This window comes from Sphaeramia orbicularis, chromosome 8 (assembly GCF_902148855.1).
Source record: "Sphaeramia orbicularis chromosome 8, fSphaOr1.1, whole genome shotgun sequence".
NCBI lineage: Eukaryota > Metazoa > Chordata > Actinopteri > Kurtiformes > Apogonidae > Sphaeramia > Sphaeramia orbicularis.
The window spans coordinates 35,219,433-35,236,441 of NC_043964.1; the positions used below are offsets into that span (position 1 = coordinate 35,219,433).

The following is a 17,009-nucleotide window of genomic DNA, read 5'->3' on the forward strand; positions in this document are numbered from 1 at the left end:
TTGATCATGATGCTGTTCAAACTCATGGGAACATCACAGGAAACTACAAATGTATATGAAAAACGTGTGTTTTTTTCTGAAAAGTAATTTTTAAAGTATTCATTTTTGCCATAAATTAAATTACGGCCAAATTAAAACTGATAAAGAAGGCAATAATCTGTTTAATGTCATGCTTTTAATATAAATAACATGTCTAATTTTTATTGTCACATTAAACAAACATGCTCTTCAAATGGCGTTATTATTTCTTTAAAACAATCTTATTTTCAGTTGGGGACATCTTTGACCGCCTACTTTCACTTCATTAAATACGTTTGCAAATATATGAATTAAAATAAAAAAAATCTACCTTTTTTTAATTGTATGTTGATACCTCAAAACAAAAATAAAACAGATGTACACTACATTGGATATTAAATTGGACAGTAAAGTCGCATGTAGTAATGCTTACCTGACCAATAATCTATTACTTATTTATTTATCTATTTTTCTTAATTATTAGAGTTTTCATGAATCTGAGCACCATGGAAACCAGTGTAGCCACACCCCCTACGTAAACGTCACCACGCTGGGTGCGCCGCACTTCCTAGTTACTTAATGCTGCATGTTGTGGTTGCTTCACAATCCGTTTATTGATTTATTACAGTCCAGGAATGGTACATTTCTTACTGCGACGAAACTGGATTGGACAAATTCGTCTGGCACTCACTCTTTTCGGACTCCCGTTTCCTGTGTGCGCCTCCGGAGTTAGGTATAGACAGTATATCAGATTGACTTAAATGGTTTTACATGGTTATAGTATTTTGGCTTTGATGAAACAGTGTAATGGAGAGTAGACATTTATGTGTTGCAGCGGCTATGACTTTCAAAGTGCTTGATAGTTTACATCGACCAGAGCCAGACCCTTGTATTTTAAGTCAGTTTAATAGTAACATGCCAACTAACGCTTTACTGATGTGACTTAAATGCAAAAAGTAGTCAGATTCTATTGTTTCTATATATCACATCGATCTGAAACAACAAGCAACAGATATAAGTCATTATGACTTAGCTGAACATTTTTATTGTGTCAGATATTATGTATAACCCACTGTAGAAAACATTGTAAAGCCTAGATAAAACAACAGTGACTATCAGACTGTGGAAATGTTGTTTCCGCTTCATTAGTTGTTAGGAGTTCCTATAGGTCTGTGTATCATCAGTTAATGCGTCTCTTGAGTTGCTCTTGTACATTTTTCTGTTGTATACAGATGGGGTGTGCCAGTAAGAATCAGGCTGCTGCAAGAGAAGCAACTGCAAGCCATATTTACTGGATGTCTCATATTTCTTTCTCTGCAGGCCAGCCATCTCCTGCTCTCCTGCCAGTCCTTTCAGAACCAGTCAAACCCTCAGATACATCACCACCAGTTACTGTAACCAGAGTTTTCAAGCCATGCCATCCTCAGCAGCACCTCATGTAAAATCCAGATCTCCATTGTATGGAGGGACTAAAGTGAAGCGCTTCCCTGTGCCCGATGATAAAGTAATGTGGAGTCAGACCTGGCCTCAGTACAGTCCAGTCAGCTACACTGACCCCGCTGTAGCAAAGAAGCCACAATGGGCTGACCCTGATATTGGGTGAGAAACTATTTAAACTGTGTCAAGAATAGTTTGACATATTTAGTTTGTATGTGTATTGTCTTTGACTCAAAGGGAGAGTTAATTATAAAATTGATGTTAAATGAGTCAGTGCTTTAGCTGATCTACGGAGTCACTTACGTTTGCTTGTTTTTCAGCTCCTTCTCACCAAAGTTCAACAGTATTGATGGTGGTGTTGACCGGACAAGCTTTGAAGGGAACTACAAAGTAGAAAAAGGAAAACCGCTGTAAGTTATAGTGCAGTAACCTCTGAAATTCAGCACATATGAAATGGGAACACTTTAATTGAGATTATTTTTAACCGGACATGTAGTATCATCTGTACATTTGGCCATTTTCAAACTTTCATTTCTATAAAAGTATAGTATTCTCACTTTAAAAATACTACAACAAAACTCAGTTTAATATTTAATGTCTTATAGCTTGCTAGATACAGTATTCCCTGCACAGAGCTGCTAACTGGGAGGGTCATTGCCTGGGTTTGTAGTGTTAGAAACCTTTTTACATGATGATATTCCTTCAAATGTTAATCTCAAAGTCACAGATTAAAATCTTGAACACTAATGCACAAATATGTCAGGATGTCTCTCTCTAAGGATGTCCTGGGTTAAATTGCTATATACTGCACCGTATCTGTTCTCACTCTGTCATTTGTCATTTCCTCTTTGAACTGTAAAATTATTTCTTGGAAATGTTTTTAATTGTTCATCATCTCTACTTTTTACTCATTTAGAAACCCTCGTGGACGCACTGGGTTAACTGACAGAGGTTTGCTTGGACGATGGGGGCCTAATCATGCAGCAGATCCCATTGTCACCAGGTAGCTTTTTTTCCCAGACACCTGCTTACCACATTTTATTACTTGAATTGAATCTGTTAATAAATAGGGCAGATTTGTTTAGCATAATTGTTTGATGATGTGACTCATTGTCGGGCAGGTGGAAATTTGATGCAAAAGGTGGAAAGATACTTCACTCAGTGTCCAAACGGCCCATCCTGCAGTTTGTGGCCATTAAGAGGAAGGACTGTGGCGAGTGGGCTATTCCTGGGGTTTGTGACTTTTCCATTTCTTTTCTCAACTGCTTTCCTATAGTGTTGTTATATCTTATTTTTGAATTTAATTAGTATGCTGTTGTCTTTTTCATAGGGCATGGTAGATCCAGGGGAGCACGTTTCTCTTACACTGCAGCGGGAATTCTCAGAAGAAGCTTTGAATTCACTGATGGTCCCAGCATCGGAGAGAGCAAAAATTCATGAACGTATCACGAAACTCTTCAAATCACCAGGATTTCAGGTCAGCGAGTAACATGCCTTTACTAGTTTGGAAGCAGATTGGTTAAGGAGAACTAAAACTTTGAGTAGAGCTGTGTATGTGGTGAAATATTTCTCTTTCTTTTTTTTTTCAGGTTTATAAAGGCTATGTGGATGATCCACGAAACACAGACAACGCATGGATGGAGACAGTTGCTATCAACTTCCACGATGAGTCAGGTGTCTATAATTTAGATTGTTCATCTAAATTATCACTATTTAGATGGACTTTAAATACAATGTACTTTCTAAATGTTTTTTCATTTATTACAAAACATTTCCATTAAATTAAAGATCATTTTTGGATGCAGTTCTTATTAATTTTCTCTAAGGGTGAACAAATAACACTAGAGATATGAAGTGCAGTGAGACATATCTTTCCTTCCTGTAGGCAACAGTGTGAGCGAGCTGCCATTGCAAGCTGGTGATGACGCAGGACAAGTCAAATGGGTTGACGTTGACTCGTCCTTCCCCCTCTACGCGAGTCATTCCTCTTTCCTGGAGCTGGTTGCCAAAGAGAGAAAAGCCCACTGGTAACCAGGGAGCGGACTCTACTCTTACATTATAATGGAGAAAACATGCAAGCACTTGCACTCTCTGGGCCCTGAAAGAAATTGGGAATTTAAGATGTATGAGAATATTGCCTCACTTATTTCCAGCATAATAAGACGAAGTTATAACAGTGTATGCCTTAAATGCATCTCATTATTTTGCTATACCTGTTTATGTCCACTGTGCACTATACAGAAACATTATGACTGTGCAGTATCAGAGTAGTATAGAAGATATTGTAAAATTAATGATATTATCAGTTTGAAAGCTTGGCTGCAATAAGAAAGCTCACTGTGGAACTGTGAAGTTTTCCAAGAATGTTAAAGCTGCTGTTTGGAGGGAAAATAGAGGACATGCACTGAACATATTTCTCATAGACTGTATGTAAAGATAGACAGAGTGGCAGCTGCAAACTAAAATTTCTCTCACTCCCCTTGATAGCTTCAGTATAGATCATAGATCATGTCCCTTCTGTGTTATTATTCAATGAAACCAAACTAAAACTTCAAAATACACATCCGATCAAAATTTAATAAAGTTTCCTGTGTTTTTCAGCAGATTTCTTGAGAATGAGTTGTGTACAAACTGAATAACAGCCACAATTCCCAGTCATGAATCTGATCAGGTGGTGGGCAGGGGCATCCTGCATCTCTATTGTATAAACTCTGGCTCCAAAGTGTGTAACACAAGCAACTTGTCAGTTTCTGTGATTCTGGAATTTTGGCTTTTTCCACAGTGAGAGGAAAGAGGATTGCAGCAGCATCTTTATGTACAGTCTATGGTATCCATAATGAAGCTTTAATTTGAAGGCAAAGCTTGAATTTAATACTTGGAAGAAAAATGCAAGATGGTGCTCAGCGGCATGACTGACCACTTTTTTCTTTTGTAAAATATTATGCTAATTTATTCATCACACTAACTGAGCGTGATCGTGTAAGAACAAACACAATGAGCTGTTCAGCATAACATGTACAACATTAAATTGAAATAAAGTGTGATAAGAGGAGCAATCAAAATGTAATTGAGTGGACTGACTTTGATCTTTACATCTGAATAGAATGTGAAGAGGCAGTGGACAGACAGGCAGAAGCTAGAAGGAAACATGTTTTCAGGTGATAACAGTGGATGCAGAGGCCATTTCACACCCAGCCACTTGTCTATGGAAACTCACACTTCCTCATGTTTCATCTTGCTGCTAAGTGTACTTTTTTACAAGAGGAAAGATTTGAGAGTCATGCAGGAGATGGATTATATCTGGTGTTGATAAAAACACATTGATGTCATACACACAGAAAATGGGGTTGTGAAAAAACATGCTGTCGTGGTGTGTTAGAAATGGCAAATTCACATGTTATAAAGGTAGGGAGGATGGATTTTTATGAAAGAGGAAAATAATTGTGTTTACCCAAGTTTTACAAGAGACAGTTCATTAAATCAAGTATGTGTAGCTGTTTGAGCAGGTTACATTTTAGAAACTCCTTTTATGTTTAAGCCACAGTCTTTGTACTGTGTGTATGGAATGATACTGATTTATGTTAATATTCCTGCAGCTTTGCAATGATAGGTACCGTAAATGCACATTAAAGCATATTTCATATCTGTGTTCTTCAGCTTTAGTGCATTCAGTGAACCAATTCCACTTTGCAGTTTCCACATTTATTGTACAGGAGGAGCACTAATACCATTCATTGTTGTAGAGGGGCAGAGTATCTCCCACTGGAGCTTTACATTTGTACATTTCAAACCACTGACTTAACAGTGTGATTCTTGCTTGTAGTTATTACATGACTGAAAATAAGCTAAAACATTATTTTTGTGGCTGTAAGTACTGAAAAATAGTCAGTTTTATTGATTTCAGTGATTTTACTGATACAACTCTGTTTGATTGTTTGGTTCTTTTTGGAAATGAACCTAAAAAACAAAATAAAACTTTGACTGATAAATTCCTAAATGCCTGAAAATAAAATCATTTATAGTAATTATTAATAAGAGCAGTTTATTTTGTTATTCATTTGACAGACTTTATATTTTAAATTCTGACTGTGATGACTGTGCATTTTGTCATCATTGCCAACTCAGTGTTTGTAATTGGTTGTCTCTGTTTAGCCTTGATGGTTGCATTGCAATCTACTATTTCCAAATGATAGTACGCTATGAAACATATGCTTTCCCTTTTTTATTGTTTGTTCCATATTATATAAAGCTCACCCACATCTAAATTATGTAACTGGATAAAACAAGGTGCAGAACATTTTCTGTATTGTAACCTGTAATGTGAGATGGTGTTGATCAAACAGTTTCAAGCATGTCTGTAGCTCTAAACTAGCCATCAAACATCTGATTTTCTAAAATTGTTTATGAATGCAGTCCCGACTGCAGTCTTGGGTATTACTATAATAACTGAAGGGATTGGTATTCTGATACTACAATGTATTATGGTAAATGTTTTATTGTCCTGGCCTTGGTCTTATGTCACCTGGAAAAAGTTATAATGTAAGAACATATCATGTAATAACAAAATTGACAGTACTCTAGGGTTTTTGTAATTCTTTCTGTTTCTTTGTTTGTCTTGTTGTTTTTGTGTTTTTTTTTGGTTGCTGTTTTTTCTTGTTTGTTTTTTACATTTCATTTTTGTATTTTTATTGATATATTTTCATATAACTATATCCTGTTGTATCACTGTAAAATGTTTAATGGGTGAAAAGAAAGAAAAAAATGATAAAAAGTGAATAAAAAAAAGAAGAAGAGTATGTCTACTAAATGGTGTTCTTTTTTTGGTTAACTTTGCTTATATCTGGTTAGTTTCCTGTTGGTTTTTTGTGTCAGCTGTCTCTTTATGAGAGTCTTTATATCAAACCTGTGTCCATACAATTGTGAAGATTCATGATAAAAAATAAACGTTTACATGAAGGTATACTTATAGCATGACTTTAATTTACAATGATTTTATCAGGAACAATATGGAAAATAAAGTGCAAGGAATAAAATTGGACACTCTTGGTTTTTCAGATCTGTCGAAGTGGGTTTTTTTTCTGCCTCCTTTACTGGCATCAAATGCAAAAGGAAAATATGGGTTGCAGTCACAAATAGTTTGTGATAAGAAGGCAAATAGAAGAAGCTAGAGGGGAAAAATTGTGAATTGTGATCCTACAATTTTCACTATTTTTTTTTGTCTTGAATTGATGTGTCTAGGTCACAGGTGTCAAACATGCGGCCCGGGGGCCAAATCCGGCCCGCCAAAGGGTTCAATCCGGCCCCTGGGATGAATTTGTGAAATGAAAAAATTACACTGAAGATGTTAACAATCAAAGGTGTTAAAATCATTTTAGGTCAGTTCAATCTAAAGTGGATCAGACCAGTAAAATACTACCATAATAACCTAGCAATAATGAAAACTGCTAATTTTTCTCTTTCTTTTAGTGTAAAAAAACAGTAAAATTACACAAAAATGTTTACATTTACAGACTAGCCTTTTACAAAAAGTGTGAATATCTGACATGTCTTAGGAGAAGCATGTGGAATTTTAATAATATTCTGCCTGTTATTTAATGTTTTGTGTATTTGTGGATCCACTGTGATCTGAAAGTAGTGATTCAATGTATAAATGATAAACTGAGGTTTAATATTGTTAAAATTGCACTAATTTTACTTAAGAATTTTCAGATTGTTCATATTTGTTCATGTTATGTTCAAATACACTTCGTACATTTAAACATTTTCATTACGGAATTTTACTTTTTTCATTTAAAAGTTATTATCCTATTATTTATATTATTTTACTTGTCCGGCCCACTTTATATCATATTAGGCTGTATGTGGCCCCTGAACTAAAACGAGTTTGACACCCCTGGTCTAGGTGGACCAGTCTGGATGAACTACATTACCCAGAAGCCTCTATGATATAAATCCAGTCTTGCTGACTACGTGGCTGAGCTACGTCTTTTTAGCGGACCGGGGTGATTCAAACGAGGCACACCGGCTTTGTCCAGAATCCACTTCATTCAGTCTTGTACTTCAGATGTTTGAGCAGATCCTGTCGAAAGTTTGATATCATTATTATCCAACAATGTCTGGGAAAATCAAGAGCCGAAATGCTGCAAACGCAGACTCGATATCCGGCGGAGTGTCCTGTGATGAGCGCATCTTGCGGGATTGTCACCAACTGTACGCGGATCCTCAGAGTGGTGAGTAGGCTGTCACATAACACAGAGGACTGAGAGCCGCCCAGGAAACTTATCCAACACAATCTTGTTTCACAATAAACCAAACTATCTCATAAATACCTCGCTGTAGTTCAACTAGCTAACTTGTTAGCTTTGGTGCAAGCAGGCTAACCGTTAGCTAGCTAGTTAACCTAGTAAACATCCCCTATTAAAGCTTTAGCAGCTTTGCTAAGTTGCTCATAGCTGAGTCAGACAGCTACAACTTATGTTGCAAGCATTTTTGGGATGGTAGTACTTAATATAGTCGGTTCATTTAGCTTATAATAGATATAGGTTAAATTCTGTAAATTCGCTTAGAGTCTGGTTTTGACCAACTCTATATATGAAGTGTCATGAGATAACTTTTTGTGATCTGGCGCTATATACATAAAATTTGATTGATTGAGTGGTTTGATTGGTTTTCCCCTGTAAGTCGCTTTGGTAAAAAGCGTCTGCCAAATGCATAAAAGAAAAAAAAAGAAAAGAAAATTACATTTTAGGAAGACTTTAAAGGGATTGTGTAGCTACTGTAATTCAGAGTTTTAAATGTTATCTAAACCTTGACAAAAATGACTCATTGCAGTGTCACTTCATTTCACTGGACTATCTAATCTGCAGAAGTCTCCACAACAGACTAGGAATTTATTTGGAAATTTTGCTCTGAACTACTCTCTCTGTGTTGTGTAGGGCTGATCACAGTGGCAGAATCTGTTGGTGTGAAGTTACTGGCACCCAGGAAGAAGATTACTGTGATGCTGATGGGAAATCACTCTGCAGGGAAAAGCTCCTTTATTAACTGGTAAATACTCTTTTCAAAAACATCTCCATGTGCAGAGTATGTCTGTCCATCCAAGACTCCCGACATGCCTTCTTTGCTGGAACTGTTCCAAAATTTAATGGCTTCATCCTTGACCCGTGCACAATCCTTCCACCACATTTAATGAAAATATGTGCAGTGGGATTTGCACAGTTCTGTCCCATTGGCAAGATAAAGTATAACGGACCTAACAAGTATGTCTAGTCGGGTTTAACCCGTCCAGCTTAATTCATCTGTAACATTCAGTTGCACCTTGGCACAGTTTGGTGTTCCACTAAATGCAATCAATAATGTGTCCAATAAAAATGACCGAGAATGAGGTTGTGCTGGCCAATAAAATATAGTTAATAGATTTTCACTGAATAATTTAGCTATACATCATGAGATAAAACTGAATAGCTATAATGCCTGACGCTATGTCCTTTTGTCCTTTTTTTTTTTTTTTTTCATCTTTATTTTTTGACAGGTATGTCGAAGAGCACATCCAGCGCACTGGAGTAGCCATTGAGACCCAAGGCTTTAGTTTCGTCACAAGTGGTCGCAAGAGAGAATCTCTCACAGTAAGTGCAGCATGACATTATTTTTTGTATATTGGGTGTATGCTTAAGTATGAATCCAGTTTGTTTAGTTTGCCCAGTAACTCTACAGAGTGTCACTCTACATTTACAGTCTGTTTGATCTTATCCTGTTTTTTTTGTTTGTTTGTTTAGGGGAATGCTACCCTTCATCTATATCCACATTTCAAGCCTCTGCAAGAGTTTAAAGGTGAGACCAATTGCCCCATGAGCACACCATGCAATTCCTTTAACTGTGGAGTAGTGTGGCAGAACTCTCACAGTTTATTAGTTATTATATGAAAACATGACAGAGTACAACCTTAAGGCTTACAGTGAGACAAATTAAGTTCACAGAGTGTCTCATGAAGTACAATGTGTCATACAAAAGGTATTTAGGTCATAGTGCTGCAGTACTGTCAGACTAGAGCAGATTTATGTTACAGGTGGTTCAGCAAATTTTCTTAATTAATGTTTGTTAAAAAAAAGTAACAATACTTCATTAACACCTGATTGGTTCTTTTTTTCCCCCTTTTTCTATGATAACACTCAATTTATCCCCAGGTGTTTCAGAGTACTTGAGCACAGAGATCTGTACATCACGGCAGAAACGCTTCAGTCTGGTGACATTTGTGGATTCACCAGGGTTGGTGGATGGTGACATGAAGTATCCGTTTGATGTGGATGAGGTTCTTCTGTGGCTGGGTGAGGGGACACTTCATGACTTGCTATACTGTTACTGTGGGTCCCTTGAGACTTGTAGCCGATGGTGCAACATCATTACTTTAAATAGTATTCTTTTAAGAGTACACATTGAGAAAGTGCTTTCAAACTTGAACTTTTGATCCAAAATTCAGCTTAAAGTAAAATGGAGCCTTTTCTAAGTTAAAGCTAGCTTAGAATGTCTGACCATAACAGTCAACACTGAGCATTACTTTTGTGGTTGAGTTCTCGTATAATATCATACAAAATGAAATGCATACACGTATCCAATATCACAGGTACCGTTTTTTACTTCTGTATTCCCCACAGTTGGTGGCAGTAAAGGTATAAATCAGTGTTATAGATGCAAAAAGTGGGTTTGCAAATCTTGTATGAGAAAGGAAGTGCACTTAATATTAATGATACATGTTATGTACTTTGACCACAGTGAATTTAAATTCCATTTTATTTGTTTACTAAAAACACAGTTAAAGATAACTGTACATAGATTATCTTCAGGTCTCACCACTTCCTTCATGTGCTACGTAACTTTGATTGCAACATTACAAAATGTTGGCAATCCATGTCATCCAGTAACTGTCTAATGGAACAAGAGTTGTCAGAGTGACCCTAAATTTGACATTACATCCATAATGTTTAAATATTTAAGAACCACAAAATATAGAGACAGTTTACATGCAGATCAGTTAATTTTTTAACATAGTTTACATAATATCTGTTGTGATGGAGATGATGATAATAATGATATTTTTACTGTGATTCTCAGGTGATCTCTGTGACCTGATTCTGGTTTTCTTTGACCCCATGGGTCAGGCTCTTTGCAAGCGAACCCTCAACATTGTGGAGAGCCTGAATGAGAAACATGGGGACAGGCTTCGTTTTTACCTGAGTAAAGCTGACGAGGCCGGGGGAGAATCTGACAGACAAGTACGCACAGAAACTACTCTGTTTAATATGTGGATGAATGATTTTTAAAAATGAGAAGTTATTATTACCACCTAAAGCCTTAAGTTCCACCCATAAAAAGCTACAAAACGCACTCTGATTTTAAATTTTTATTAAAGTACAAATATGTCCTTTTTAACGTGAAAGTTTGTAGACACATTGAAACTGTGTCATGTCTCCTTTCATTTCAACTATGTAGATGTACAGATAGTGCAAGCAAAGCAACATTCACTTCCATAAAGTGCAGCTGTATGAACAAAACGTAGGTCCTTAATGTTGTGAAGCTGTGTCGCAAAATTGCCAACATGAATCTGAGTGACCTCCACACTCTGCACAGGGATCAGACCCTGAAGAAAGCAGAGCAGATCCTAGCTGACCCTCAAAACCTGCTCTGAGTTTAAGCTGCTTGCATCAGGGAGAAGATTTAGTCTGCCTAAATGTAGGACAATCAGACATAAAAACTCCTTTGTCCCCATTGCCATTGGTATTTTAAATAGCACTTTATATTTGAATTACTCTATTTGTGAATTGTCTGAACTGTGTTTTCACGAATAGTTGTGTGGTGTGTTTTTATCAATGTTTTAATGCTGACTGCACAGAAAATTGTCCCTTGGGGATAATAAAGATTCTTGGTTTTTGATTCTTACACATAAATCTGAATGATTTTTTTCTTTTATTTCTATTTTGCAGAGAGTAATGATGCAGATTGTCCAGGAGCTCTGCAAGCGACCGGGACTGAATAAATGTGGTTTTGACATGCCCACTATCTACATTCCAAACCCCAGTAAGGTCAGTGTTGCACCTTGAATGACCTGCAAAATGGTGCTTGTGCTTAAAGCTTGCACAGCACCAGCTTTTATTTGCATACCACTTTAGCATGTCTTGTAACATAAACCCACGGTGTTTCTTTCGCAGCCCAGTCGCTGTGTTAACCAGATTGAGGAAGTGTGTCGCACAATTGAGAAAACAATCAACCAAACAGTCCAGAATACACTCAACTCCTTGGAGAAGGACTGTGAACTCATCAGTGAGGCCATCACCGACACACTCAGTAATGACAGGTATATTGCACTAACATTCAGAATATCGCTTTACTTTTTTCAGTTGTTCTGCACATTTGTAACCGCTTGATTCCACTAGAGATGAGTATATCAAGCTACAGTAATGACCGCTCTACACAAAGCATCAGATGCACCACAGAGTATTTTAGAACCATGTGTTGATTTGCTTAGTGCAGATCAAGATGGACAGAATGTCAAGATACGGGAATGGCATATGTCATACCGTCAATGTTCCAAATAAAAAACCCTGTGTGGAGTCATGTAAAACGTCACTATATCAAGGTCAATAGATATGAAATTAATATGAGTATTAATGTATTTTTAACAACAACAACAAAACCACAAATATTTTTTGACCTATGACATTGATAACTAAACAGCATAAAGTATGAGGTAATAGAGAAACCATTTAACTACGTAGCTTATTTATTTATGGTAAATGCAATTAAATCTAGGAAAAACTCCAAAATTTAGATGCCAACAAAACATTCACAGGCCTTAGGATTTCTTTGAAAACATGAGAAGGCTTTAGGGAAATTCTGTTAGTCCCCTTTTCGCAGAAGGACTTGTGAAGCAGTGTGAGCTAAATGACTGCCATTGCATTTTAAAAACAGATTTATTTGTTCTGTCCACCTCTTTTGGCACTAAACTAATCAAGATTTGCAGAAGGGGTATAGTGTAATCCAGTCATGGTTTCATCTGGCCTTAATGGATAGGTATTTGTACAAATTTCTTCTTCAGAAATAGTTAAGTAATTCACTTAAATAATTACTAAGCTGTGAATTTATTGCAAATTGCATCGCAATACATAGTTGTGGTAGTTTGACCAGAGGGAGGTGCTGCTGGAAACAAAGAGCAGGTGGTAGAGGAGCAACTTTTCTCCACTTGTTAGTTTATGTGGAATGACATAGGAAGGTGTCAGAGGTCCCATATGTTGATTTGATATTATATCTACAGTCCACATTTTCACCTGCCAGGTTTCTGGTACTTGGGTCATGAATGAGGAGAAAATGCAGAGATGTGTAATGTAACCAAATGTTTAGGAGGCTCAAGAAGAAGCCAGTCAAAGATTTATTAAACACTGACTTTCACATAAAGGTTCTAAGGTTTCATGTCTTCTTACACTCCAAAAAACTTTTATAAATTACATAAAATCTTCCAAGATCCTAACTTAACCCATAAAGACCCAGACCTCCACTGGTAACCAACAGCATCTACTGATCTAAACTGTTTAGTACCTGTTGATCCACTAATCCTATCAACACATGTAAATAATTGGTGTAAAATGCAGTTATTCATCTTTTCATGGTCATCAGATATGACCCATTTGGATGTTCAGAGGCTCTGTAGTGACTGTGGAAACACTGTCATCTTCTACAACATTGATTCACCAGTAAAACCCATGGAGTTGGATCAATGACAGTGGATGGACACACTTGGTTTATGTTCAGTCAGTGATATATTTTCTGAAAAACAAATTTTTCTTCAGTTTTTTTCTGTTTTGATACAATAACCTTTGAATTTACACTGAGTTTTCATGAACATCTAAATCAAATATAGGAAATTAAATATAGGAAAATACATGATTTACAGTGAAAAATGCTAAATATAGAAAGTAATATTTTAATAAATGATGATAAATCACTTAAGAAGGGTGAAATTAAGAGAATAATTTATCTGGGAACTGTCACAACAGTACCACTGGGTCTTCAGGGGTTAATGTCATTCAGCTATGGAGCCTTTTTTCACGGTTCCGTCGCCAAATACAGACTATGTGAAATTTTTCCCCATGTTACTGATAATGATAAATATAACCATAGTGAAAAATTGCTTCTGTCATTCCGGTCAGACCACAAATCCAGTGTCATGGGTTATGTAAAATCAGAAGTCAGTGTTCTGACAGGGTATAAGTGTGACTTCTCTGTCCATGTTCTGTGCATCATATGCTATACCATCTTCTTCAGTTTCCTCTTCGGAGTATGGGTTTCTCAGTCCCACAGTGACAAACAGCTGGGATGTGTTGAATTTTGTTACTGATGTCACTATCGTTTCATTCCATCAACACTGAATATTTCTCCATGTGCTACATCTTCTTGATGTTTGCTAATTTGTGCTGCTCTTGGGCAGGTTGAGTTGCTCATTATTGAATGATCTGGTTTTGTTTGTGGTCATAAACTTGAATATTGTTAGTGGGTCACCTCCAGAAATAATCACTCAAATCGGTGCCTTTTCTGAACTGAGGCCTCACATTTATTTGTCCTGCTTTAGTGAATTCTGGCCTGTTGTCTGTAAGTATAACCGAGTGCAGATAATTGAATTTATTAAAAACACAGAATACATTTGAAATTATCTTCTCACAGGCAGATCTGCGCTGAGAACCGACGGGCGCGCTGTAAGAGCTGCTTCCTCACTCTGCTGGGCTTCAGCGTCCCACTGGCTCTGATGGCTTTACTGGTACTGGGAGCGCTGTCCAAGGAAATCCTGGAGATTGCTCTGGGTTCCCAAGGCACCGAGGCCCTCTCCCTGTACCTGGTGAGGGTCTAACCAGAGCAGGCTTATGTGTGAGACAAAGGAAATACCCAAGACTAATTCTAACTGTTCTTGTACTTCACAGGCTCCCATGGTGCGGATATTTGACTCCCTCTCTGCGACACAGCAGCTGTACAGCTGTGCTGGACTGATTGTTCTCTCCTTCCTCTTCCTCATCTTCGCACGCTTCTTCTTCAGGTAGGAGAGTTTCATACAAGACTTTAGTTTAAACTGACACAGAATGTTTACTGTATGTAAACCTGTGGACAAATGGCAATACACTACGTTATATTAATAACTTTACTAGTTTTCATACATATTTTGGTTGTGCGTGTCATTGCATTAATTTGCTAAATTAAATTAAATTGTATTGTTGTTAGAGCTGCAACCGATTAATCGACTCAAAGTGATCCAAAAAAATCATTCAACCACAATTCTCCAGAATCAAAGCTTTGTTTCCTTCATTTCTCTGCTGTTGAATATTGGTTCCATCGTTGTGTTTCACACGGACGCTTATTGTGACGCACAAAGAAGCTTCAATTCAGGAAAACTGCAATTGAATATCTCCCTTCAAGCAATTCGAGTCGATTAATTGAATCGGGACTTTTTGCATTGACTTCAAGCACCTAGTCGATTAATCGGTTGCAGCTCTAGTTGTTGTAGATGATTTACAACAGTGAACTTAAACAGAATTTAAAAATGTTCATCATTTTAAGTTTAGCTCATGAGGGTAGATAGAGATAAAAACTGAAACAATATAACTGTTTCTTCCATTAAGCTTTGACGATGTTTGCATCTCTGCTCTTACTGGGATCCCCCGCAGTGTCATGACAAATACACAAATATTTTTACACTTCTCATAATAATATCAAAAATCTCTTAAGCAAAAAGGCAATGGATTACTACCTGGTCAGATATTTGCAGCTGAGTTACTGTACTGACCAGTCAGATCTGAATTGATCTAACTTGTTTTTACTGTTCACCTTATTTCCTCTGAGGAAATAAGAAAAAAGACATTACAGAAACTTGTCTAAATTAAAGTAGATTATAAATATAAATAAAGTAGATTAAGCAAGCACTCAATCATTTCCCCCTAGGATTAATAACGTATTCTGATTCTGAAAACTACCCATAGCCCCATGTTAAATATTTCCACTGGTACTTTGCCCTTTTTAAAATGAATATTAGTTGTTTATGAAAGTTTGGACATTGCTTTTTATTTATATTATTCTTCTGAAAAGGAGCTCATATGACAAGGTAATATCCCTTAGACAAGTTTAGCATTTTGCAACAATAAGTCAATGCAAAGTGCTTTACAGTGTATGAAAGTATGTAAAATAATATAAAATAACAAGTTGTTGGATTTTGAGGTGCGTTTCTTTTAATTCCTTGCAGGACTCGATCAACTCTGTCAGGCAAACAGAGAAGACAACTGCAGGAGAAGCTGGAGTATGTTCAGGAGGTGGTCAAGTCCAAAAAGGTAGTGTATTTGTGTGTTGTGACTCTGAAAAAGTACATGTAACAAAAAGAAAGTATTGGAGTTAAAGTGTGTCATCTTTCCCTTTTAGAAAAAGCTGTATGAAGACTACCTACGGCAGAGTGTCAGCGACCATGACATGGAGCAGTAAAAAAGCCACCCAACAACACCAGAACAGACATACACAAAGCACACCCCGCAGTGACGGGACCAAAATCCAGTCTAGCTTTTCCAAAGTCTCTGTGTTCTTTGTGCAGGTGTAAAGACCCTCCTGGTGCTCTCAATACTGTAATCCCTGTTTACCTGTTACATGATGTTAACTGAAAATTCAACCTCACTGCCTGCAGGTCATGAAGATCCAAGGGGCTCTTGTTACTGATTACTATTTAGTTTTCTGCATTTATACATGTATCTGTGCCTCTGTTCCACTAAAAGCCTTTAGGCTCGAGACCACTTAAGATATTTAAACTATTGCAAACTATTTATAATATACAGAACTTGTTCTTTGGTTGAATGACAAGTAGCACTGGTTTACATGAGTCACTTTACATACTTTGACAAATTTCACCAGCATTTTATACAGTATTCTGGCGTCACATCATGAATGTCTATGTGTTTGGCAATATATAGAATATTCTATCTACATAACTCCTGCTATTGGAGATAATTGTGTTGTACATTTTATCAGTGACCAACTCAACTTTTTTATTTCACTTTCCTGCATTGTGACCATGTTTTTAAATACAACTGACTTAAATAAAAAACTATGTAAAGGAATGAAGCTTTTTCCTGCTATTCTTTCAAGGAATTTCATCCTTTCATTTGGGGATTTGAGCATTTTCTTGTATTTCTGGATTCCTTAAATCTTAGTCTGAATTGATACATCTAAATATAAAATTTATGTTTTATAATAGGTACAATACATTTCAGTGTGGACAAATTGAGGAGTGCTGAGTCAACTTGTTCTAGGATTAGATGTCCTGTCGCTGTACTGAAGATCCATGACTTTTAAAAAAAAAATAGAATTAAGCTACAAAATTGGTTAAATTAACAAAGGGTTTGTGTTTTGCTAAAGAAAAGGGTATTAACATTCTTGTATTGGCTGCTTCTGAACTTTTTCTTTTAATGACTTTGACTGAAAATGGATACAGCAGTGGGTGGCGCAGCTTTTTAAATATCAGTTTTCAAGATGTTGAGATG

At 36.7% G+C, this 17,009-nt stretch overlaps 2 protein-coding genes across 2 annotated transcripts; both read left to right on the forward strand.

Moving 5' to 3' along the window:
• Positions 1-582: 582 nt before the first annotated feature.
• nudt9 (nudix (nucleoside diphosphate linked moiety X)-type motif 9) lies at positions 583-4,522 on the forward strand. The gene is made up of 8 exons (XM_030142097.1): positions 583-751; positions 1,339-1,617; positions 1,776-1,865; positions 2,372-2,458; positions 2,577-2,688; positions 2,786-2,932; positions 3,045-3,129; positions 3,341-4,522. The coding sequence occupies exons 1-8, from the start codon at positions 654-656 to the stop codon at positions 3,484-3,486; spliced, it is 1,044 nt and encodes a 347-aa protein (XP_029997957.1). The 5' UTR covers positions 583-653; the 3' UTR covers positions 3,487-4,522.
• Positions 4,523-7,411: 2,889 nt separating this feature from the next.
• Positions 7,412-16,583, forward strand: LOC115424570 (uncharacterized). The gene is made up of 12 exons (XM_030141925.1): positions 7,412-7,685; positions 8,391-8,502; positions 8,987-9,080; positions 9,231-9,285; positions 9,639-9,779; positions 10,564-10,724; positions 11,433-11,531; positions 11,658-11,803; positions 14,164-14,335; positions 14,418-14,530; positions 15,728-15,812; positions 15,901-16,583. Exons 1-12 carry the CDS (start codon positions 7,568-7,570, stop codon positions 15,958-15,960), a joined length of 1,356 nt encoding a protein of 451 aa, XP_029997785.1. The 5' UTR covers positions 7,412-7,567; the 3' UTR covers positions 15,961-16,583.
• The last annotated feature ends 426 nt before the right edge of the window (positions 16,584-17,009 follow it).

What these genes read in the sequence shown, in the direction of transcription:
- nudt9 (XM_030142097.1), top strand. Translation starts at nt 654, where the DNA reads ATGGTACATTTCTTACTGCGACGAAACTGGATTGGACAAATTCGTCTG. An exon ending in TGGGCTGACCCTGATATTGG is followed by an intron (nt 1,618 to 1,775) that starts GTGAGAAACTAT and finishes CTTGTTTTTCAG; the next exon opens with CTCCTTCTCACCAAAGTTCA. An exon ending in CAACTTCCACGATGAGTCAG is followed by an intron (nt 3,130 to 3,340) that starts GTGTCTATAATT and finishes TCCTTCCTGTAG; the next exon opens with GCAACAGTGTGAGCGAGCTG.
- LOC115424570 (XM_030141925.1), top strand. Translation starts at nt 7,568, where the DNA reads ATGTCTGGGAAAATCAAGAGCCGAAATGCTGCAAACGCAGACTCGATA. An exon ending in GTACGCGGATCCTCAGAGTG is followed by an intron (nt 7,686 to 8,390) that starts GTGAGTAGGCTG and finishes TGTGTTGTGTAG; the next exon opens with GGCTGATCACAGTGGCAGAA. An exon ending in GACACACTCAGTAATGACAG is followed by an intron (nt 11,804 to 14,163) that starts GTATATTGCACT and finishes ATCTTCTCACAG; the next exon opens with GCAGATCTGCGCTGAGAACC.